Source organism: Rhea americana, unplaced genomic scaffold (assembly GCF_003343005.1).
Source record: "Rhea americana isolate MKP2758 unplaced genomic scaffold, rheAme1 scaffold_49, whole genome shotgun sequence".
NCBI classification, from domain to species: domain Eukaryota; kingdom Metazoa; phylum Chordata; class Aves; order Rheiformes; family Rheidae; genus Rhea; species Rhea americana.
In genome coordinates, this window is record NW_028186634.1 from 4,113,890 (window position 1) to 4,137,737 (window position 23,848).

The window sequence follows — 23,848 nt, forward strand, 5'->3', positions numbered from 1 at the left end:
GCTATCTCATCCAAAATAAAACGAAACACTTTATAGTAGGAGAGAAAGGATATTAATAGGATCAATTACTCTGATGCAGTCAAAAAGGTTAAATCCAACCCCCCTTTTCTAACAYAGACATTAACTGTGAAATGTACAGGCCTAATAAAATGGTCTTAAATATAATGGAGAAAGCTGTGGATTTCTCCCCTTCCAAGATTAGAAAAACCACACGCACGTGCAGACTGAAAGAATGCAGGGCTGCTCAGCATGAGCAGTGGCCTGGGCATCGCCTTGCATTTCTCTAATACTACCATGAGATCGACACGGAATCTTGTTTTGATAAAAAGTAGCGACAAAGGWACTTCAGTTTAATAATGAAATAAATAGGACAAAAGTAAAAATAGTCAAAAATTTAATACATGTGCTATGCTTATAAATTACGGAAATAAAACTATCACAAGATGTCACTAAGTTGTAGGTAATAAAGAAAAGGTGCTACAACATTGTATGAACTGAAAAACTTTGACTCAGTTTCTCATTAGAAGAGAGACAATACTGAGATAAGTTTATACAGTGAAGACCTCTTAAATACATGGCCCTGAATTTCTGTATGGTAATTTATGACACTTAAATTGGCCTGTTCTTAAGTCATRTGTGCACTTCAAAGTAATTTTATCAGAGATTTCAAATGAACACAGATGCCTCTAGGTATTTGCCAATTTCCAGCTCTGCAATAAATTAAATCTTCAAAATGTTTGTGTTTTATTGTACAAGCGGACTAACACTTTCTATGGAAAAACAGAAACATCCCAAATGAAGCTGATTCAAGGCCTATCAATTCAAAAGGAAAGGACAAAAATTACTTCTTTCTGTCTCTTTAGAAAAGTTAACAAATCCTGAAATCCTGATATTTGTTAGTAAGGCTTGCCATTATTCCACTGTGGCATGGTTGTCTTTATTCAGTTATCTGGCCTTTGGGAAACACACGTCCCTTTTCATTTGCAATTAAGAGAATTACCAGCAGTAACCATACAACAAATTTTGAAAGGCTAGTTCAAATGGAAATATTTTTTTGCATTATGAACAGTTATTCCAGGTTTTTCATTTAAGTGGGCTGCACTGTAAGTTCTGAATTGCAACACAATATAGCCAGTTATATCATAGAAGTTTTTTTAAAGACAAACTTACAAAACACAACAATAGGTTAAATAAATAAAAAGTTAAAAAACACGCTTAATTTCCTCTGTGCAATTACGTACCAATATGAAAAAATATTACTTTGATCTCTGCACATTTCACGGTTCAGTCTCCTGGAATTCACTAAAAATAATACTGACAACAAAAATAAAGGAAAAAGCAATTTGTTGACAAATCAGTGCTTTGGAGCTATTAAAAAAAGCACACGCTAGAATTTGTAGTTCCCTTGCAGTAGAACAGTGACCCAACATGTTAAAAATTAAAAATTGGTAATAATGTTAATATATAAAATATTAGTTTAAAAACTATAGAATGACCTTCTTAGCAGAAATGGAGTGTATACATTGGGGTCTATGACATACAGCATATCTGAAAGTAAGTTCACAGAATGCTGAAAGGCTCACTGCACATTTTCTATGGCAAGGAAATATTGCAGCTTTAAAATAAGCTGCACAATACTCATCTCTATCTCTTTCACATGAAAGTGTGTAAAAAGCAAATCAGCAAATAAACTCTAAAATAGATTTATACCAAAATCCTCTTTTTTACATTGAGTTTACAGCTTCTATCCTTTTGCCTGTACTATTACTGGAGTTTCCTTCAAGAGAAGTCAAAGTTGCATTTTGGGGCCATGAACAAGCTCACGATACAATGTACTGGCAGACAGAACTTTTGCATACTAATGAGATTGACTTTTGGTTGACCCCCCCCCCCCCTCTTTTTTAATTTTAAGATATTTGTCTATGGGATAAGAGGTCAAATATCAATTCCTTTAACAAGAGATGCCTCCAGCGTAATGTTGAACTCCTGCAAGGTCTGCAGCACTCGAATCAAAGAGTTCACAAGTGTGTGGTCCTTAATCAGTGCTATGTCTTCATACATCTGTGCTGTGATTGGGCAGTCTGCAAGCAGGGCGATCCAGTGATGCAAAAGGTGGTCTCTGCCAAAGTTGCATTTTACAATTTGGAAAGAAAAATAAAGCCAAGTTAATTTCTCATTTTCAAATAATTTTTATTCTTTGCCTTCTAAATAGACCTATCTTCTCAATGTACTTTAAATAATGTGGGGAAATGGAAGCAATTGCATGTGACACTTGCTTAAGGGGCGGGGGGCATCTTCATGTGGGAGAAGGATTTATAGGCTCTCCCCCTTCCTATCAAAAGGTCCTCAGGAGGCCCAGAAGCCCTAAACAGGCCTGAAATTCACTGTCCTGCTTCACTCCTTTTGTGTCAGAGGCTTAGAATTCCTTCTAATTTCTCTCCTACCCTTCTCCTACAATTAAGAGGGAGAAGGCAGTGAATTCACAAAGGCAGGAACAGGAGAGGCCTCATGGACTGCTGGTTTTCTGTTCCTTCTCCTGACCTTGCTAGATGTACAGGGGATGGAAACTATCTGCACCACTCTCCTAACTCTTCTCTCCTGATTTAGCTGCTCAGTGCTCTGCACTGCCTCAGTTTTTCACAGTTCAGATTTCCCACGCTTCATGTATGTAAGAGCTCAAATAATCAGGACATAGTTCACTTGATACTTCTAAAATTCTTTGACGTTACCAAAGAAGGAATAGTCAAACTTCAAAAACCAGGAGCTGAGTGGCTTCATTTTACTAACATGCAATATCCTTTGTATTTTATTAAAATGATAAGAATAAAAATACCTGGCTCCAAGACACACCAGCATCTGAAACTTGCCATCCTTCCCGATGTTTCTAGGGGTGTTGTTGATAGCAGTGATAAAGCGACAGAAATCCCTGGCCCTTGTCTGCCAGTTCTCTTCTGGGACCATTTCATTCTGCTCAAGGGTCTCGTAATATGTTTGTGCTTTTTCTTAAGAGAGTGATGGGAAATGACAAAGTTTCATCAGTGCATGCAACAGTCCTAAAATCTCTGCAATATTATTCTCCAATGCTTGAAATAAAATAATTAGGGACTATCATCTTCAAATTTTAAAATACTGCATTGTTATGCTTTCCCTATAAGCTTTCAAATCCATAAAGCTAGCCAATGCCCACATCTGACAGTTGGCAAATCAGCAGGAATGTGTGTGTCATGGAGAGGACAATTACAATTGAAAGATCTTGATCCAAAGCTTGTCCATGAGTTCCCTGAGTGATTAMGTCTTTTTCTTTTCTGTTTCGTTCTGCCGTCCTGTGTTTCCCATTTGTAAAATGGGAATTTCACTTCCTTTCCTCAGAACAGCACCAAAACAATTCTAAGATCTACTGCATTTTTGACATGATACAGTAATATGGYAAAAACAAGAATGATGTCACGATACTTACTCATGGCACAGAAAAGCTGTTAATGGTAAGTCCTTTTCTAAGAGACRAGTTTGCGTACTCTGAGTTATTCACCTCTTTAAATCAAAGAAACTGAACTGCTGTGTTAAAAATGTATAACTCCCTTAGTACAATGTCCAGTATCAATAGCACTAGATTYATGATTTCTTGTGCTTTGAGGCATCTCAACTTCTTAATTGTTTTACTGCTTTCACAACGCTCAGTTAAAACCAAGGTTGCCAATTTACCACCTAATTTAAATAATTCTTTCAATTCTTTCTCAATAGGGAAGCTTGTTTTATACTACTTCTGCTAGAAAAAAACAGTCCAATTACAACACAAATACAGCGTCAACTTTGGCAGAAGACAGATGCTCTCTTCCTTTCAAYGGTACCAGGAGGTAAGAGCTCTTACATTAATTCAGCTGCTGAGATGCCTCCAGCAAGTATGCTATTCACACTGAGACAGTGGCAATGATAAAAAGGAACACAGATGGATATATTTCAGAGACAAACAGGCTCCAGTATGTTTTCCTCACACTTACCTAAAAAATCCCAAATAAAGACATTTTTGAAGAGCCTGGGTGATTTAAATCCATGCTGAAACACTTGCTCTAGAGCTGAAACAAGTCCACTCTCTCCACACAGCAACAGTGTCAGACTGCCTCTCTACCAAGCACACACAAAAAGCACAAACATTTAACTCAGTTTGGCAGTCTGGACACAAAAGTGTCATATGTGTTTATTACTGAAACCAGTTCTTAATTAAATAGATGCCTAAAGTTAAAGTCCAGTGCCAAACAATGGCATCGTATAGGATGGCCCAGTTCTCAATAGTCCTAGGCATCCAGGAATTTGTTAACCTCCCAAAGAATGAAGATGAAGAAAGCAGTCTTTGGGACCCCAGTAGTTTATCTTGAAAAGAAGCCACAAAAGGACCAACATAAAGATCATAAGTTAAGTTTTACCTCATAGTAATAACCACTGTACAGGAAATTTTAAGAAAATATTTTCTTCTAAGTAATAAAGGTCACAGGTCCACTGTGGCATGTGCGTCAAACTGTTTGCTTGTCAACAAAAACAACCTTTAATCCAATTTTTAAGTATTAGGAAAAACCCAAATTCTTCTACAGATTATAGTACATTTTATTTTGCAAAAACATTTTCAGTGTACCATGTCTGGAGATTATTCTTTAAGTATGCACATCAACATGTGCATGAATTTGACACATTACCCTGAACTTTGAAAAGGCAGATGCAGAAGAAGTGGCAGGACCTACATGTAAAAATTAATGACTTTCAAAGGATCTCCACTACTGGTCACAAGGGCTGAACTTTGATGTTAGGACAAAGGCACTTCTCAAAATTTTTTTTCGTGAAATAACTGCAATGACAGTTAAGATAATCATCTTTACATTACAACAAGCATRACTGAAAGTATACTGGGAGTCTTTGAGAGCACTTCAACTTTACACAGCTCAGGGCTTTCCACGTTATAAGTGGCCAAGATAATGCAAAACGGGCATTAAAAAAAAAGAGCTTTTCAGTAGTCCACATAGATGACAAAACGTTGGCTAATTCAGAATACACTAAATAGGCAGCAACACTCAACCGCTGTTCAACCAAAATCCTAAGCAAAATTTGACTCATAACCCAATACCAAATACTAGGATATTGAATTTAAGTTAACAGAATATTCCAGTTAGCAGTAAAAAGTAGGTACTTTAAGATGTACTCTTACATCAATATAGTCTCAGCTTTTAATTTTTGCTCCACATAAGGAATATCGAAACACAGATGACTGTTCAGTGTTTTCTAGTATATATTCTCTGATGCTTACTAATACAATTTGTAAGACTGAAAGGCCATTGCACTGACAACACAATAGCTTACCTCTTTCTCTGGCTTGTGGAAATGCTTCACAATGCCATTTACAGCTTCACCAATAGCTTCTTGTATCTGACCAGTATTTAATTCTGCAAAATACAAAATACTTCCATTTGCTTTATTACAGCTTTAGAGACAGTATCTGTGTATGAGGGATAATGCACAYCACAAGGAAGAGGAGCATGCACTGATATAATCTAGGCTATGGCAAAAAAGTGCTGGATTGTTGGCAGTAGAAATCCAATTCTATTTTCATTTACTGTGGAGAAGGTGGAAAGTTGAAACATCACAGTTTTAATATGACAACAGGAGGAAAAGTTTTTGAGCATTACGCRAGTTTTCAGGTTAAGGCCCAAAGCTAAGATACAGAGATGTGCTTTAATTAGGACCACAGAATCTGGGAAGCCTGGAAATGCCTCCTATGACAGTTCTACTGTAAATCCAAGGACGCTTGGGAGCAAAGTAACCAGTCGATTTACCAAGAATTAGATAACCCCCGAACAGTGGTCTCAACAGAAAATTAACGTTCGTTAGCAGGATTTTTTATCCATGAAAGAAAGATATGAGACACGATGACAGATTTTTATCTTCCTCCACTGATGAAGGGCAAGAATGTAGAAAACACTACTAGGACAGCTAAGCCCTGGAGCAGGAGTCTAGAGACTCCTTCCTTCCACCTTTGGATGCTTTCAAAACTTGACTGGATAGTCTTGAGCAAGCTGTTCTAACTTTGAAGTAAGCCATACACTGAGCAGGAGGGTTGGGCTAAGCGAGCTTCATAGGTCCTCTCCAATCTACTGCTCTAAAATACAAAAATCCCACAATTCCATTTATGGACAGCTTTCTGCAAAAGATGAGGCAAAATAGTACCAGACATCTCCCATCACTCACTTGGCTTATTGTTTGGCGATATAGTGACCAGTCTTCTGATCATGCTTGGTGACTGCTGCAATGGAGGAGTTCGGCACTGCCGCTCATCAACCTCAGTGTGGGAAGCCAGCAATTCTCCCACTAGGATCCTCTCTAAGCTGCCATCATCCATTCCCTTTCCAAGCCACCTTCCACAGGGAAATCTGAAAACATAAAGAAGGTGTTTGGATCAAGTTCTTCATATTCAATTTCACAACAAAGACTTTCAACTGTAGTTGCTATCATCCACATTCTACTAGAATRGTTAGAAAAAACACTTTGCTCTCCTCCAGCAGCTAACATTTCTGCCAGCAGAGGGAGCACAAGTAAAACAGGCTTTCAGCTCAGTTTTGTAATGAACACTGCGCTAGCTGATGTACAGAGCAAATAGTGAAGGATTTTGTCTTGTGTCTCACAGCTAACACATAACTTGAGGGCTGAAAAGGGAAAAGAGCTAGAAGGGGAAGGCCCACTATGCCCTACAGGTAGATGGTGAAACATAGCCATGCTTTTATTAAATACTTTACATAGTAGGCCAGTCATAAAAGAAATAATATACACTTAAGTTCCAGAACACTATTGAAATTGGGATACTCAGTCAGACACTGGAAAGTACACATGCTCGGTTGCTCCTTGTCACTTTCTCCGAACCTGCGTTGATGTTAGCTTAACTAGCTCAGTCAGAAAACTGAACAGCATCCAAAAATAGAACTGCCTCATTTAATTACAAATAAACTGGCACAGAGAACTGAGTGGACATGCCCACAAATTTCTCATCAACAYGAGCATGACAGTTTCTCTACACAACAGAAAGCTCACCAAATCATGCTGTACTTAACATGAATCAATTAATTCTCACTATAAATCTTGTTCCTCTTAGTATTTTCACTCTGCAAATACTGAGTTCTAACACTCCTAGGCCCTTTTATCCTAGTTTGTGTTCAAAGCTCCCTCTATAGCACTTACAGCATTCATCTTAGCCTTAATATAAAATACCACCTATGTTTGGTAAGCAGCAAGATCTAAATTATTATTTCTTCCTTGGTCTCAAAGTAGATTCTTTTTAGGATGCTTAACTGTCAACTCATCTCTTCCACCAACATTTGGAGATCTGACATGAGCATCTGCAAATTGAAAACTCTGCTTACTTTTGTAAGAATCATGATTTGTTTAATGCCAGAAGCCAAATGACCTTTCCATGCTTTCAGGTAATGGTATCTATAGTCACAGAGCCCCAGGAGATAAGACCTTTATGAGCATACAAGCCCTACTGAGTCAGCTTCCTGCAGAAATTCTACTTAGGCAACATGAAATGTCAGGATGATACTTACTTGTAAGTATGCCCTGTTATTTCATTTCTGACCATAACATATTCCACTAGCCACTTGGCATATAGTCCTGTATTATCATGTCCTATTTGCACTGTGGTCAGTTTTCCCAGGTTTTGGCACTGCAAATTAAACAAAGAGCTTGTCAGAGAAAATTGAAGAAGTGCTATATTGGAGGAGTAAACTATTAGAGGATTTACTGAGATGGGAAATCAGAAATGTGGAGCTCTCATCTGCTCTGATTGCATGACTGATTCCGGGCTTTTAAAATTAGGGGGCTGATGGTTTTCTTGTGTTCTTGCTGGGGGAGGGAATTGTTTTTCCTTTGTTTAATACTGGGTTTTTTGTTGTTGGTTTTTTTTTAATCAGCAAACAAATCACTTAGATTTTTAAACTCAATTTTACCCAAGAGTCAAAAATCAAAGTAGAATAATTTCTGTCTTTGCATGGCATCAGAGGGTACAACATCTCTCATCAGAATAGCACAGAAGTTGTGATATAAAGGCAGAAGTCTTGTCCTATATTGCCCAAAGGATTTGTCAGTTCTTCTGCTCTACATGTTATTAAATACAGATTAAAATTGCTATGCACAAGCATAGTTAGTATTTGAGACTAACCACAAAGAATACAGATGAAATTTAACACAAGATGCTACAGCATAGGGAGAATTTAAAATCGAACAAGAAGAACATTCAGCAAAGTGTTCTTGTATCCAGCAATACAAACCTCAAATGTCATTTCTAATATATTCCTGGGAACCTGCAGGACTCCTGTTTCCCCCAGTTCTCCTGAGATACAGATCCAAGGATTGGCTGTAAACATTGAACCACCAAGTTTCTTGCTAGGAACAATCAATATATGGTATGGTATCACTGCAAACACAAGACAACAAAACTTCAAAAAGTGAAAAGGGGTAATTATGTAACCTTTTTTATGAAGAGAGAAAGAGATAAGTCATCATAATACTGTACTATCATGAAATGCAAAAAAGAAAAGCTGCTATTTAATCACACTAACATCTCTGCACTACACACTGATTGACAATCAGGAACGCACAAACATGCTAGTGTACACACAGTAATCATTAAGATGTATATTTGTTCATTTGACATTTTTTGCTATCAACTCTACATGCAGTAACGTCTTTAAATGGGTGTAATCTTTTTTCGCCTGCCAGTATCAATGTCATGAAGATAGTTACCTGTCCCTAGCTTACAGACAAGGAAGTAGAGGAGAGGTATCCTCCACTACACTGCAGCTCAGCATGCAACTCAAAAGTTCARCTCCTAACTGGTGTTTATGGGTGTGTGTTTATACACACACACAAATCTCCATTCAATTACAAACTGAAGCCTCTAGTTGCAGGGTTCGACTGTAGTGACATTCACCACTGTGACTGAACAATTTCAGAGAAAATACATTATAGTGCTGCAATGTGCCATGTTGCTCTTAGTTATGCCAAWTGTATAACTTCTTGATTTGAAGGGGGGGGGCACAACCCTTCTTCCCCCCTAACTGGCATTACACATAGTATCTGAGGAATAAACACCTTCTGTTCCCCTGGTTTACCAGCAACTAATTCAGTACAGTATCACCTGAGTTACAGACCCTACTCTGACTCAGGAGGCAGAAGAAAATACATGGGCTCCTCAATTGCTTAGCATCTCATGCATGGCTTCCTATTATCCAAACTGCTTTTATAACAAAATCCAATTATCTGAACGGTCATTGTGTTTCTTGGCAATTTGCCCTTCTTTTATAGTGCATAAACGGATTGTAGTCAAGGCTTTTCAACTGAGGCATTTAATACATTTCTTCCTAAATGTCTCCTCAGTTGACAGTGGCCTCAGGAAAGCATTTGGTGGTTGGATTTTCTTAAAAGCTTGATGCCCATGGCCTTTAAAAATGAATTGAAATGTTTCCCTTTTTACTTCTGTGCTGATACTCTTAAAGTGAGTGACAATTTAATAGCATCCAGCAAACCAGAYCTTAGCACTGTCCATAACTTACCCTCAAAAAGACGTGTTACATGGAATCAGTTCTCATCGTCTCTCTGCCTATACTTTTAGCTGAGGAATRACTATATGGATATAGATAGTCATTCCTCAATCAAGGATTTAGTTAAATTATTCTGCAATTCATTTATAGAGCAAATATATGCACTTTATGCTACAAAGTGGCAATTAAGAAAAAATATTTTACTTAGACTTCTGCTTCCTTTTTCTTTTATACACACAATTATGGATCATAACATATCATCAAGGATAGCTCTTACCTTGGGGCCAGAGGGGACTATCTGCCCTTCCCTTCCCCCTCTCCCCTCCAAAAAAAATTTACAATCTTTACTATAGTCTTTCCTTATCATTCTGCCTTACTAGTGTGGTACTGTGGCAGTAGGCACATAAATGCTTGAAAACTCTGTGCATACGTATGTGTTAGTAGTAAGCAACAACATGTAAAAGGTTTCTATAGGGCATTCTCCTCTCCCCTCCCCCCTCCTCCCCTCCTTTTTTTTTTTTAACTACACTTAAACATCTCAGAGTTCTGGTGCAGTCTTCAGTGGAGATTTCATTGGCTATCCCAAACTCAGAGATGGATGCATGGCAAATTGAGCTGAGCATTGAAAGAAGAAAGTAGAAGGCCACAAGGTCTTTTACAAAGTTACAGCCTTTTCAAATTCCTAATAAAATAAGAGTATTAACTTAGTACATGTTATTATTTTTGATAATGAATAACCTATACTGCTCTTGTTTAGAATGATACACAGAAGTCCAAAACAAAATTTTCTTATGAGCGTACCCCCACCCCCAACCAGCTAAAAGAATCAAAGCTGCCACTAATGTGCATGTTTTTCTAAGTTAAAAACAAAAGCCTTTAGTCAGACAGACACTACCTGCCTCCAGAAAGGATATTAGAAATAGTTACACAGCGCACGCAGATGGATACCAGAAAGAAAGCAGAACTGTAACACAAAGAAACATTGCTAAAAACTGTTTAGAAATCTGTACAGAGGACTCAATCATCTCTGGTAAATGGAGTTCCAGGGAAAGCAAATACTTACAGACTGTTGTGAAAACATTGGTAAAGCAAAAGTAATCAACTGCATTGAATGACAGGAGATGATATAAGAATTGTTCTTTCTCATCATCACAGCGGAGGAATGCATAACGCTTGTAGAGTTTTCTGACAAAGCAAAACAAATAATCTGTCATAGTACCACGATGCTTTCAGTGAAATGTTTTCTATTATGCATATTTATTATATAAACTATGAAGAATGTGCAAGCAATTACAAGTGACAAGTGATACTTGCAGTGCCAACAGTGTTTAATTTGCCAAGATATGTAGACACTCTGCAAACCTGAAGTCTCTTGAGTGTATCAGTTCAATAATTTACACTATTTTCCATGACTTAAAAGCAAGTTTGAGTTGGTTTAAGGGTTTCCCTCCACCCCAAAGGAATCAGAGAAAGGACTTTTATACCTCCTAGGATAAGATTCTCTGACCTCTTTCTAACGTGTGAAGCATCTGAAGTAAGAGTTCTTGCAAGCTGCCTCTGAACAGGTGGTCTTGGGGGCAAGTGCTCCCGCACATATACGGCATAGGAAAGTTATATGGCTATTTTTAAAGGACAACATGGCAAACTCTGGGGCCATCTACTTTTATCAGGTTATAGGTTATAYCCCAGGGCCTACAGCAACCCATATATTAAGGTAGAGCATAGCTTTAATGTAAACACTAAGTAGCTCCTGAAATAAAAAGTCACAAGCATGCAAAGGTGGCCTAAAGTCCTCCTATTCCCTTTCCCTGAGTTTGCAAACTTTTTGCTAGACCTGTAACATCATGCAGAACCCCAAATATTTTTACATAGAGATACCACAAGATGCAGCTCAGTGGCCTCGCACAGGAGTGGAGCCACTAGCCAATACAAAATAACAAGCTGTAAATCTCTTTTATACTTACCAACAACATTAGATCGCTTAATGCTGCAAGACTTGCAACAGAAACCTTGACAAGAGCAACCAATAACCTTCAAGTGAAAATATGGACTGAAAAATACTCCCTTGCAGGTGGCAACAGTCATTTTTTGTTAATTATTTCAACCAATCAACAATACCCATGTTGGTGAGTAATTATAAAAAGAGCATGCCAAGATGCATTAGAATTCAACCAAGGCCAGAGGAGTACGAAACACTGTAAGAAGCAGGTGTTAGGATTACTGATGCAGCCTTGGATAGATTGTTCCTGTCAGGAGGACATCCTGATAATTCCCCTCAGTTTCAGACATGAAATATGAAAAAGTCAGCAAGTGGCTCACAAGCCAGAAATTTACAAAACAAATCAATGATTAACACACACAAATATTCTCACATAACAAATATAACACCAAAGATTAACAGGACATGTTTAACAAATATAGAGTCTAAAAATCAACACAACCTGCCTGTAGCCATGCAAGTAGCATATCCATGAGATTCCCCATGGGTCACTGAGTCTATGTTTCATTTGATCACGTGCTTAGACATCCTGCCCACAAGACTATGTGCTCTCTTGCCTTTTCAAAGCAGCGGATTTTTCAGCTGACCTGTGCACATTTTTGTGGCCTTTCTGTATGCACAGTGTTTCCCAATTCTTTACAGGAACTTAGGCGTGTCACGTCTTTTTTGACTGTCAGAATCCATATTACTCACTTCTATTCACATATGTTACTAAGTACAATCCATATACATTACCAGCTTCAGTTATCCCTATATTATGTCAATGACTAGGATTCTGCAAGATCAATAGTACTCAAGATTTGAGACCAAGGCTTCAGTTTTAAATAAAAGCTATTGCACTGGATCAATATGTTCATGTGGACACACTTATCTTTTCTATCGCCTAAACAGGGTAATATGAGCCTGGACAGGTAAGTGAACAAATTCCACTTAAGTTTAGCTACTCTGAGGTCTCAGCAATTTCAGAATCCGTTGGTCTACTTTGTGACTGGCATGATCTCACTGTCTTTCCTGGACTCTGCAGAGATTGTTAGAACAATCCACGCTATGACAGTCATAAAGCATCATCCATATTTAAAAAAGCATCCTCAAGAGCTTCTTGCATGAACTCCATAGCAGCAAAGAAGCAAGATCAGCATAACAGTAAAACAACAAGGACCGTTTTCTTCTTCTAGGCCTCATTTACTAGTGGAACAAACAAGTAGAAGATAATAACTAGTACAGAAATGCACATCACAATATCAGGGGAGTGAAGCTAGGTAATTTCCTTCTCTTCCCTATGCTAGCCCTTTGAAGGCTAGAAAGAAATCAAACATGTTTCAGTTTTCTTCCATTTTTACTAAAAGACAAGTGAAGAGAAGGGGTTAACTACAATATCTAACAGGTAGTTGCTTCAAAAAAAGCTATCAAGTTAACTGCAAATTGACAAACATGATTATTCTTAGTATCTCACTGAACTTAGCACTACTCCCTCTATAAACACCTAATGGAATACACTTTTAATTCATGCTGCCTAAAATGCCATAATCTTTCTTTAACTAGACCATCTAAACATGCAGTACAAAACACTGAGGATCATGTAGAATCAGTATCATTTCTATGCAACTTATCCCTTTGCTTGTCTCTTTCATTTAAATACAGATATTTTACTGTGTCTCTTGCTGATGTATTTAAGTGTGTTCTAGAAAATCAGAATCCGTCTGACTGATGAACAGTGCATCGGCAAGTATTGAGGGTTTTTTTTTCTCTTTTTGGAAGGTCCTCTCACATCACTTGTTCTGCATGGGCAAGTACTACCAAATTTAACCTGATCTGGATGGTTGACTTCACTGGAGAGGCCCAACTTCAACTTAGAAATAGAGGTAGGCTTATTAGCTGTCCTCACTCTGTCCCTTAGCTTTTCCTTGTTCACTGCTGGAAAGAAAATAGGAAGGCTATAKCATCATCAACAACTTCAGCACAATAACAAGGCAAATCTCAAATAAGTAGCAATTAGGGGGCCTGGGGACAAGGCAAAGCCATTTGCTGGAAGGTGGTGTGACTGGGATGAGAGGAGAAGAAGAACAGACAGCATAGGTGAAGCTGTCTCCAGAAAGAAGTCTTTGATTCAAGCTTTTGACAACATGGCCCAAACAAGAAAACTTAATTCTCTCACAGTAAACAATATATTCAACCTTCTCCATGACACAATCTTTTTTTCTAAACATGTTTTTTTCCTAAACATTATTAAACAAGCCTCAGATAGTCATTCATAAATAATATGATTAGTACTAAATATGGCCTGTAATCTGATTTGTGCAACTACTGATAACTAAATTATTTATGTTTACAAAGTTAATATAATGAGCGTGTTCTCTGGACATCACTATAGTAATTATGTCCCTGTGACAGACATTTCCTTCCACCTTTTAAAGACACATACCTAAGAGAAACACTAGGTACAGARAGCTCTGAACAGAATTTAAGCCAGAAGAATTTGGGACTCCTCAAGGTCCAAGCCTACAGTTTTAAAACTCCTTTGACCAGCTATTCTCTGTACATCATACAGTCCTCACATTTTATGTCTACAGTAATTACTCTAAATAATTTTTAAATAATTCTATCTCAATGTTTGGGTCTTTTTATAACATATATTTGACTTCAAATATGAGGAATATTTAAATCATAATTTTAAATGTCTAGGAAAAATAATAAAAACAAGAACAGGATTATAGTCAGATATTTGACTATTCCAAATCAGTTCAACCGTTTCTTCTTAAGTAGGCTATAAATGCAAAACCTTGACTGTGGAGGAGAAGGCAAACGAAGCTGAGAAACTGTCAGTTTTATCTAGTGACAGGGACAGTCATGCTCTGGCATATTTAGATGGAAAATTTTAAGATATGGCCAGACTTCATCTTGAACATACTGCCCCATGAGATGCAAAAAGTGGTCATCACAGTATTCCTGACCCCCTTCATGGTATTGCACATACAACATTTATCTGTTCTTTAAAAATCAGCTTCTGCTGTGATTTACCTACATTATTTTACATTGCACTGAAAGGGGCTAGGAGAATGTAATCAGCAAATGTCTCAGCTGTGGAGACAGAGGTTAAAGGAGCTTTTAAGTCTCACTAACCAGAACCACAGAAGCAGATTTGGATGTGTGTCACACTWTGTATCGTGACAGAACTGCAACCAGATTCTAAGCTCCACTTTGCCATGTATTGTGAATACACAAACAGCCCAAGGAAAACAAAACAGTATATCCCACAGTTACATAAAGAGGATCAAGGTAAAAAGTTTGACTTGGCAAAGTAGTCAAGTTTGGAGTTAAGCCCCACTGGACTGGACTTAATCCCTAGGAAATTTTGAAGTTCTCAATCCAAAATTGCAGAAAGTCTCCTGCCGACACAGAACTGATTTTGTACCTTAAGAACCCCAATATTGGATCAGAATCACCAATCGCTCACATATAGGTATGGAGACACACCTGGAAGGCTAGTTTGTTCTGTTCCTTTTGTACACTACTAAGCAGATGAAATAGGCATTTCAGTGTTTTTGAAGTTAAACAACTAAACAGGTTTAACTTTTAAAAGCCTTGCTCAAGATAAATTGCCTTACTTGGTGAGTTCATGATCTGAAAGTAGTTGCTTTAGATGCCTAGAGAGCAACTTCTTTTCCATAGACAGTCGAACCCAGGCTCTGGCCTTGCCAACATCTGTTTTGATCTCACTGATGTTCTGTATGTGCCTGAAAGAAAAAAAAATGCCCAGTGTTTTCAAAATATGACAATTCTTTTGAACTACACTAGGCTGAAGAATGAATTTCGCCAAAAATGCAAAATAAGGCAAACTACTGGAAGAAGAGACAAGAGTCACCTGAGTGTTCATCAGTACCTAGATTTCTTACATAACTAGCTGAAAAAGAACAACAGACTGAAAAGAAGTATCTGCAATGCAGTGTCCTATTTACAAAAACCTACYACAATTTACAAAACCAGTTCCATTGCCTATATGATTTAAGAGCCATCCTGGACCTTATCACTGCAATATTTACGGCTGAGTGCTTTGGAAAATTAAATACTACCTTTGTGTGCTCAGTAGCAGCTTTTCTAACACACAAGTCATAAACGGTATATTTGGAAAGGACATGCATGTCCCTTGAAAATCCTCAATTCACTCCTCTCTGCCCAAAAAGAGAAGTGTTAGCAAGAAAAAGGAGGAAACAAAAAAAATCTTTTCAAAATGAATTGAATTTTACATACGTGCACACAYGTAAACACACACTCTGAAAAAAAGCACAACTAACAGAAGTTAGTTCTACATACTTCTTCGCACTGTAATACTCCATGTCAGATAAACCCATTCTTTAAAATAAGTTCTTTAAACAGCCTTCCTTACTGAGAAGCAAGAATGAGCTCAGAGCTATGCAACCAGCTTGGCAAAGACTAGGAAAACACATAAGCTACTCCCACATCTCTCTGGAAATAAGGCAGTACAAAAAAYTTGCAAAAAGATAAAAAATGTGTCATGCTATTTCTATAAGCTAATAGCTGTGACAATTCAAAATCTACTCAGTATGAAATATGGTTCCCCAAAAGTCAGTGAAAAAAGTTGCATTATATACTTTAAGATGTTTTCCCACTCCTCACATGAAACTGAGCTTTTCTGCAGGGTACCTACATCACACACAGAAATAAGTGTGTACATCTCATAAGTTTTGTTCTTAATAATTCAAACTAACCTCATATCCTGGATAAGAGAGATTCTGAGAGGCGACATGGCTGGGCTGGCATCTGATTTTCTCCTTTCTGAATCAAGAAGTATTCCTAAATTCAGAAGAACAGAATTTATTGTTAACAGGAATCCATCTAAAGATTTTTAAATCAATTAAAAAAAAAAAAAGGTCAATTATCATCAAATTACATGTAGAAAGGGGATTTTTAGACCCACACAAGTAGCAGTCTGTACTGCACTCTTACGTTATTGGTGACTCATGGCTTTATGTAGATACTGTGGCATATTTCCAGTTTAATCATATACTCTGATACGCTGCTACACAGATGGTAATGTAGCTCAGGACACACTGAGCATTAACACATTAACGAGATTTGATTCARCGGGAATTAGTATGACATCAAATGGCTTAAGATATATACTAATCAGCTACTATTTTCTAAAAATTATTTCTACCCGTGTGATAAAACTGACTGGCACCGCCATGTTCAAAAAGACACATGACTTAGCACACTGCACATCATATGCTTAACTAATCTATCACTCTGCACACTTCCACAACACTACTATTACTTAAATGAGTACATTTTGCATTTATCCAGTTTAGGAATGYATTACCAATGGATTTTAAGTGCAATGATTTTTACTGCAATACTTGATATATGAGATATTAAAACATGATCTTGAAGTGTTTTTGAATCACTTTTTCTACTACAGTAAGCCTACTGCACAGCTGGCTCCTAAGGTAGAATAAGTAACTTCAGGATGTACAAGACAATTTTGTACRCTTAAGTGTATTCCCCTACCCATCCACCCCTGGCAATGACACGAACTGTTTTGTCATAGCTGCACAGAGAATCTTAGCCAGTCATCCAGTGACTACATGTCACATGGAGGATGACATATCAGAGCAAATCCATTTTAAGGCTTATCTCTGAAACACCAGTTATTAGCCATTGCAGTAGTCTAATAACAGCTGTAAGCAAATGGGTCCAATCCAAACAGATTCATTTTGCACAAAACATCTTGAGACAATACATCAGATCCATGTTAATTCTGAAGGGAAGAGAATACTTTATCCAGTTATGCTGAGGAAGAATATTTCCAGGGAAACAGTTTTGTATCATGCAGATTTGCAGACAGATCTTACTTTCAGTTTTTAATCAATTTCTTAGGGTAGCAACCAGTCTTACCTGAGGAACTGAAACTGCCTGATGTAGTTTTTCTCTGTCTGTTTTCGAGGTAATGTAAAAGATGAGACCACAAAGCAGAYTTTCCCTAAAATTAAAAATACATTTGTTGCTATTAAACGCAAGACCCCAATTCAAAAGAAATCTATCAGATGCATTAAAAAAAAGTATATATCATCTCTGAAAGAACCAGCCATAACAAAAGCTTGCTTTAATGTATATTTTCCCCTATTAAAGTCACTGGTAAAAACAAAAAAGAGAAACTAAAGTTGCAGGTGCTCAGGAGCTGGAAAGAAAATGAAATTATAGAAAGGAAAACAGTCAAAGTTTTTGGAATCTAATGATTCTGGTAATAGGACAAAGTCGGCTGAATTTCATTTCTCAGAATTCATTAAGATGACAACAAAACATTCAAAGCCTTGTAAAACAGTACGTGTGAGTACAGCTCTCAATCCAATACTGTAACCTGAACTATATGTTTCTTTCTCCCTGCATCTCCTCTGAGTAAACCATCTTAGACCAAGCCTTGCACACCTATTCCTTTCAGGATGATTCAGGGCTACAGATACATGCTGCCAGTTTTCAGAACCTCAAAAGATTTCCCTCAAGTTTCTCAGGCAAAGGACCTGGATGATCATAAAAACTACAAGAAAAGAAAACCCAAAACACAGACAGGACAAGACAACAAAATCTTATCAGTAAGAACATTCTACTCTATACACTAGAAAAACAACTTACAAGTTCAAACTTGGAGTGAAGTATTTAGGCCACGAAAAGTCTTTAAAATGAGGTTAAAAGGTATACCTCACTCATGTTGCTTTGTTAAACATCTCGTGGCTTCAACAGAAAATGAGGAAATTGTTCTCCGGTACACTTAAAAAGATTCTTGGATTCATCCTGAAGTATTCTGCATGATAAATCAAATGCTAGTAAAGCCACAGAAGGCGTCAGTACAAGCACAAGGGCTCTCCAGCACATTAATTGTAATGATTACAATGATTACTTGTAATGAACTCTGGAAATTCATCCGTATTAGTTATCATCATCTTCCTAAGCTAATTTAGAAATTGGAAATCCCAATAAAAGTTTAGTAATTCTGTGTTTCAGATGAATGGTCATATTATAAAGCCATACTTGTATTTATAACTTTGTGCAAAAAGAAGCCATGACCGTAAAGCAAGAGCTGTCGATTCAGCACTCTCAATGTCATTTAAAAACATATTAGTACCTTACTGGAAGTGCAGTAATTACAGTTTAATTCTGAAAAAAAACCCAACAACTCCCCCCCCACCCCCAAAAAAAACCAAACACCCACATACTTAAATCTAATGAGTTCACTCCTGAAGTCCACTGAAGTTAACATGAAGAACTAATGGCCACGGGAGATTACTCCAAGATATCATACCTACCCAAATGAAGTGGCATATCTCCAGAATATAAAGCCAAATTTTCTGTTACATTTGCATTGTAAAAAAACCAACAAACAAAAAAAAAATATATGCTTTTAGTGGCAAAACATATTTTATATATTTTATTTATATATATATATATGTACACACACATATATATATCCAGAGAAGCTCCACGTCTTATGCGTGTACCTGACAGATCCAATATGGGAAGCCAAAACGTGAGTCTTATAAAAAGAAAAAGAAAGCGTGAAAGTATCAACCAGGGTATAGTTACAACCAAAATGTCAATTCTGGGAAGACAGACACACACGTGTGTGTACACAAACAAACATACACTCTAGTGTTCAGCAACTTGTTGCTGTGGCAAGGAGAACTGTAACAGATCGCATAAAACAGCAAACAAAGGATCCTGTAGCAAATAGATGTCAACAATCATGACTAAGAACTCATGCAGCATGTATCTGTCCATTTCCTTTACCCTCATGTTACTCTCCTTTAACTTCACCAAACAGCAATGAGGATGCAATCTGCATCTAAAAGGGAAAGGAAGACAGCCTAAGGAAAGCAGTGGGACAGAACAGGCAAGGRAAAAAACTAAGACCTTCTGAAAGTTCAGGCTACTTTGGTCATCAGACCCTAGATTCTACAGCTGCACTGCAGTGGTCTGGACAAAGAAAGGGTGTCAATTCACAGCTAATGTAGGAGTAACAGGGTTCGTCAGCAGGGAAGAGGTAAAAGCATGAATTGGTGGAAGGGAAGCCATCTTCATTACTATGGTCAATTGAGAAAGAAGAGTCTTACTTGGCTCATTATTGAAAAATAAAATGAAATCAACGTATAAGAGAACAGGCTTTTGCATATTTAATAAAAGCCAGAGTACAGAGAGAATTAATAGTGCATTTTTACTGTGGATCATAGTATCAGATGCACTGCACTTCCTCCATCAGGCCTCTCTTTACTCTACCACAACAGACCATTCAGCACTGCCTGCCAACATCTGCAATCAATCCAAAGCATTAACCTTATGTAGGGTTGGCCGTCTGGTGGTCTGAAAGGCCCAAATCTGAGTTGAAGCAGAGTATAGTGATGCTCTGTCTTCTAAGATGAAAGCAGTACAGCTTCTATCCTAAGTGATATACAAGAGGGAAGGGAGAGAGTCAGATGATAAATCTTTGTATAGAGAAACTATTGCTATATAGTTTGAAGGACAGTAGATTCGAAACACAGGTGGTCGGGTGCTGGGGACAGAGATATTGAACTACGGCTGCCTAGATTACGTACATTTATTTCTTGCTATTTGTACAAATAAGTAGGAAAGGATGTAAGTCTTCCACACTCCATCTAATCCCACAAGCAACTCCAAACAGAAGAGCAAAAGAAACAATCATTCCTTTCTTATGGAAAGGAATAACTATAACTAGCGATCTTGTAAACATCATGTAACTATCCCTACATCATTCAGGAAAGAACAAAGCAGCAAAGGTTTTATTTTTAGAAATGAAGGTATCTTCCATAAGAATAAATTCCCCATACCATATGCCATCAACTGCACCGTTACTGTACACTGCCTTAAAGCCTATTCACCTACAATAACAAAAGTATTGAGAATACAGAAATAGGTTTATCATCTTATTTTAAAAAATTATGATTAAAAAAAGTTAAATGGAAATAAAATCTTCCAGACAGTTATCTGTTACACATCTGCATGAAAATTTGCATATAGCCCTGAGCAAAAGGTAGAGACAGAAAAGGAGACAGTAACTGACATACAAAAGGCTGGGGACATACAAATATTTAATGCCTGTCCATACACAAACACACACATGGTAACTTCTGGAAGCAGAGACAGGAAGGGCATAACATGACTAAAAAAAAAAAAAAAAAAAAGTAGGTTCTGCAACACACAGGATTATTTGTTCCTTACCTGTTTGACTTGCAGACCGTGGCTCCATATCCTTTCTAAGAGATCACACAGACTGGCTATTAAGGTATTCTCTTCCACACCTGTGATATTCACCTCACCATGACCTAGTTCCACCGCTTCTCGCCCCATTTTTTCAACCAGCATCCTTTTAGTCTCAAAAAAGACCATGACAAAGGGAGTTATTCTTTAGGCAGGAATGTCTAAGATCATTCACGTGTTTTAGAAAACAAGGAAGCACAATAGCACACAACTATTTGGCAGAACAACTGTGTGTATACGTATACAGCATCTCCAAAGCTAGTGCAGGACTGCATTTCTTCTATCACTCTACTTTTAAAGCCATGGCATCACCAGTATTAATCACTTTACAGCCTCTTACATCTTTTTACCAAGGGCTGGCAAATAGGTGTATTAACCCAGAGAGAGAGAGTAATCTAAACACGTGGAATAGCAGGTCACTATTGGACAAGCCAGAGGCCTAAGCAGTAAGGCCCATCAAAGGCCTCGGGTGTTTCTGAAGCCCTGTTAGGGCTGGATCAGGACAGTACACAATGTCCATCTTCTCCTAGAGGAGGTGAATACGCAGAATTGCTTCCAAGTAACAATAATAGAAGGATGCAGACAGATCATATCATCCCTGTGAGACCCTGTTCTGTCAGAAGGGTATTTGCTTTTAAACAAAAACCATTTTGTAGTGAATCTTTGGAGTTCTCCAAAAAGCCAAGTTGCAGTCACAGAATTCATACACTCTTCCATGTTGGTCAAAGTCTCTCACCAGCTCATAAATTACAGTCTCCCAGTCACAATATATTAATCATACAGCTACCTGGAGGGAAAAATGACTAAAGGATCACTTTTCATCTCTCACTCTCCACCACCCTTCATCTTTGATGCTATCTAAAGCAAGTCTCAAAGGATTAATATTCCCCTAGACACTTATGCACAGGCTTAGCTAGGATGCTATTAGTATTTTATGTTGACACTTCAAGTTGCTTCTTTTTGCCCTTCTCCTCCCCAGGGCTTTAATCTCTTTGCTAATGGAAAGCTCAGCACAGCCACTARAACTGCATTGCTACAGTGAAAGAGTAAAGTTTATCTCCAAGGATTTTCACTGTCATATATCTACATTAACTGGAAGAGATTATTTGGGTAACTCCATACACACAAAACTAAAGTGAAATCAAAAGTGCATGTAAACATACAGTTTTACAAAACAGTTGTATGCAATCGCTATATTTTCTCCACCTGACTTTAGGCAAAAAAAGAATGTATATTTATTTATTCAATAATACTCTTTTTACTATATCAGTATAAACAGTGGCATTTAATTCAGATAAATATACTCAAATATATGGTCCAATATACCGGTCAAGCAAATCTACAAACTGATGCCAAGTTTTTGAAACAGTATAGACTTATTATGGATAACTGAAACATGTAAAAAACATACATGGGCAGCAGGGTGATAAAGGCCCATCAGAACATTCAGTCTTTTCTTTCTATCATTTTATATTCTATACCATAAACACGCTTAAYAAAATTCCTGCTACTCACAGATTTTTAAGTCTGCATCTCTTCACTAATTTGACACTATTATGCAAATAAATTGGATGTGTTCATAAAGCAGAAATTAAGGGAGGGCATATTCAACTGTATCAGCCACAAAATAGTTCAGAAAGACTAGGTATGGGGTGTAAAAGAGCAGAAATGTTCTCTGTATATTACCTTATTTCGGCATTCCTTCAATAAGCCTTCTACAAACTTGCAGTTTGTTTGTGCAATTACTGAAGGAGAGAGGTTAGACAGCTTGGGCTGCCTGATAGTGCTGCCCAGATTCCTGGCTTCTTGGATATATTTCTATATTGGAGTAAAAAAATTACAAATACAGATAAAAGAGCAAGCGAAAACTTTGTACATAACTGAATTGCAAAATTTGTCTTTCCAACCCTCCCCTGTGTAATCGTAAGGAATGAATCACATTATCTTTCAGAAGAGCCTCCTTTATGTATCSAGAACAACATTGGGTCAAGACACTTTCACTGGAGTTCAAATCCTGTTTACATTGTCTAACTAGCATTAGAATGCAGGTTGCTGAACATCACAAACACAATAGAAACTGCCAAGGACATTTAGAGGCACAGAGATTTAATTACTCCCTCCATCACTGAGAATATTCTTGCTCTTTTTTCATATACAATGAAAGCTTGTATTAATTACCTAGACCAAGACTATTCAAATGTCTGACTCTGATCTGCATGTGAACTGCAAGGAAACTTAGTCTGGACCTTGAAAAATCCAAGACCTGTACTATGCCCTGCATTTCTGAACATCCGCTGTTTCTTACCATCTTCCCAGGCTCTCAGGAAGCAGCTGCAAAATTCTACTATAGGAGCTCCCAGCTGCAGACTATCAGCATTTTAGAGCAACATGATTTCCTGAACTCATGATATCTGGAAAAGCTGTCCTGCTACTGTTATTTCCACCAAAGAATTGCCATTGTTTTCACTTCAGAGACAAGAATTTTAAAAATGTTTTGAAAAACCCAAGTGGCAATTGATTGGCTGGGGCATGGCTAGCTGTGAATGAGAGATAAAGTGAAAGGCTGTACAGACTTTGACAAAACACTCAGTACAAACTTCAGATTAGTAAGTAACTTCTCTAGCTGAAATAACATTCAACCAAAAAGTCAACGAATAGGATTGTGTTTATCAAATAAAACATGACCTTTGCAAAGAGGGAAAAAAACATACTTTCTCCATCAGCTTGTCACTAAATAGCTACCATGCTATTAAAGCTATTAATGTTTATGCTACGCATCCTTATGCAAAATTACGATTATAGTCATATTGTGCATTTGACATACCAGATAATGCTCTGACATAGATTTTATAGAGGGCCTGAAAGGCCAATCATGCTGGTCCCAGTCTAAATATAACTGCAACTGAAGCTCTAACACAGAAAAGTCCAGGTGCTGACAGGACAAGTTGGTAGCAAAAAGCCAAACAGACCAGATTAAGTGAAAGTGGTA

The 23,848-nt window shown here is 37.5% G+C and overlaps 1 protein-coding gene across 3 annotated transcripts in view; it reads right to left on the minus strand.

Annotated features, from left to right (window-relative positions):
* Nucleotides 1-313: 313 nt before the first annotated feature.
* Nucleotides 314-23,848, minus strand: part of DENND5A (DENN domain containing 5A) — a 68,267-nt gene continuing 44,732 nt past the window's right edge. For 2 of the 3 annotated variants that reach the window (XM_085317195.1, XM_085317193.1), the window contains 13 exons: nt 22,546-22,677; nt 20,821-20,973; nt 17,488-17,572; nt 16,302-16,386; nt 15,180-15,308; nt 10,639-10,760; nt 8,304-8,449; nt 7,581-7,699; nt 6,232-6,413; nt 5,347-5,429; nt 3,999-4,122; nt 2,834-3,002; nt 314-2,119 (listed from right to left, as the gene is read on the minus strand). In XM_085317195.1, the coding sequence (XP_085173321.1) occupies nt 1,936-2,119; nt 2,834-3,002; nt 3,999-4,122; nt 5,347-5,429; nt 6,232-6,413; nt 7,581-7,699; nt 8,304-8,449; nt 10,639-10,760; nt 15,180-15,308; nt 16,302-16,386; nt 17,488-17,572; nt 20,821-20,973; nt 22,546-22,677 (1,713 nt within the window). In that variant the 3' untranslated portion in view covers nt 314-1,935. Of the gene's footprint in view, nt 2,120-2,833; nt 3,003-3,998; nt 4,123-5,346; nt 5,430-6,231; nt 6,414-7,580; nt 7,700-8,303; nt 8,450-10,638; nt 10,761-15,179; nt 15,309-16,301; nt 16,387-17,487; nt 17,573-19,917; nt 20,023-20,820; nt 20,974-22,545; nt 22,678-23,848 lie in introns of all 3 variants that reach the window. The other variant, XM_085317196.1, reaches the window with a different exon arrangement.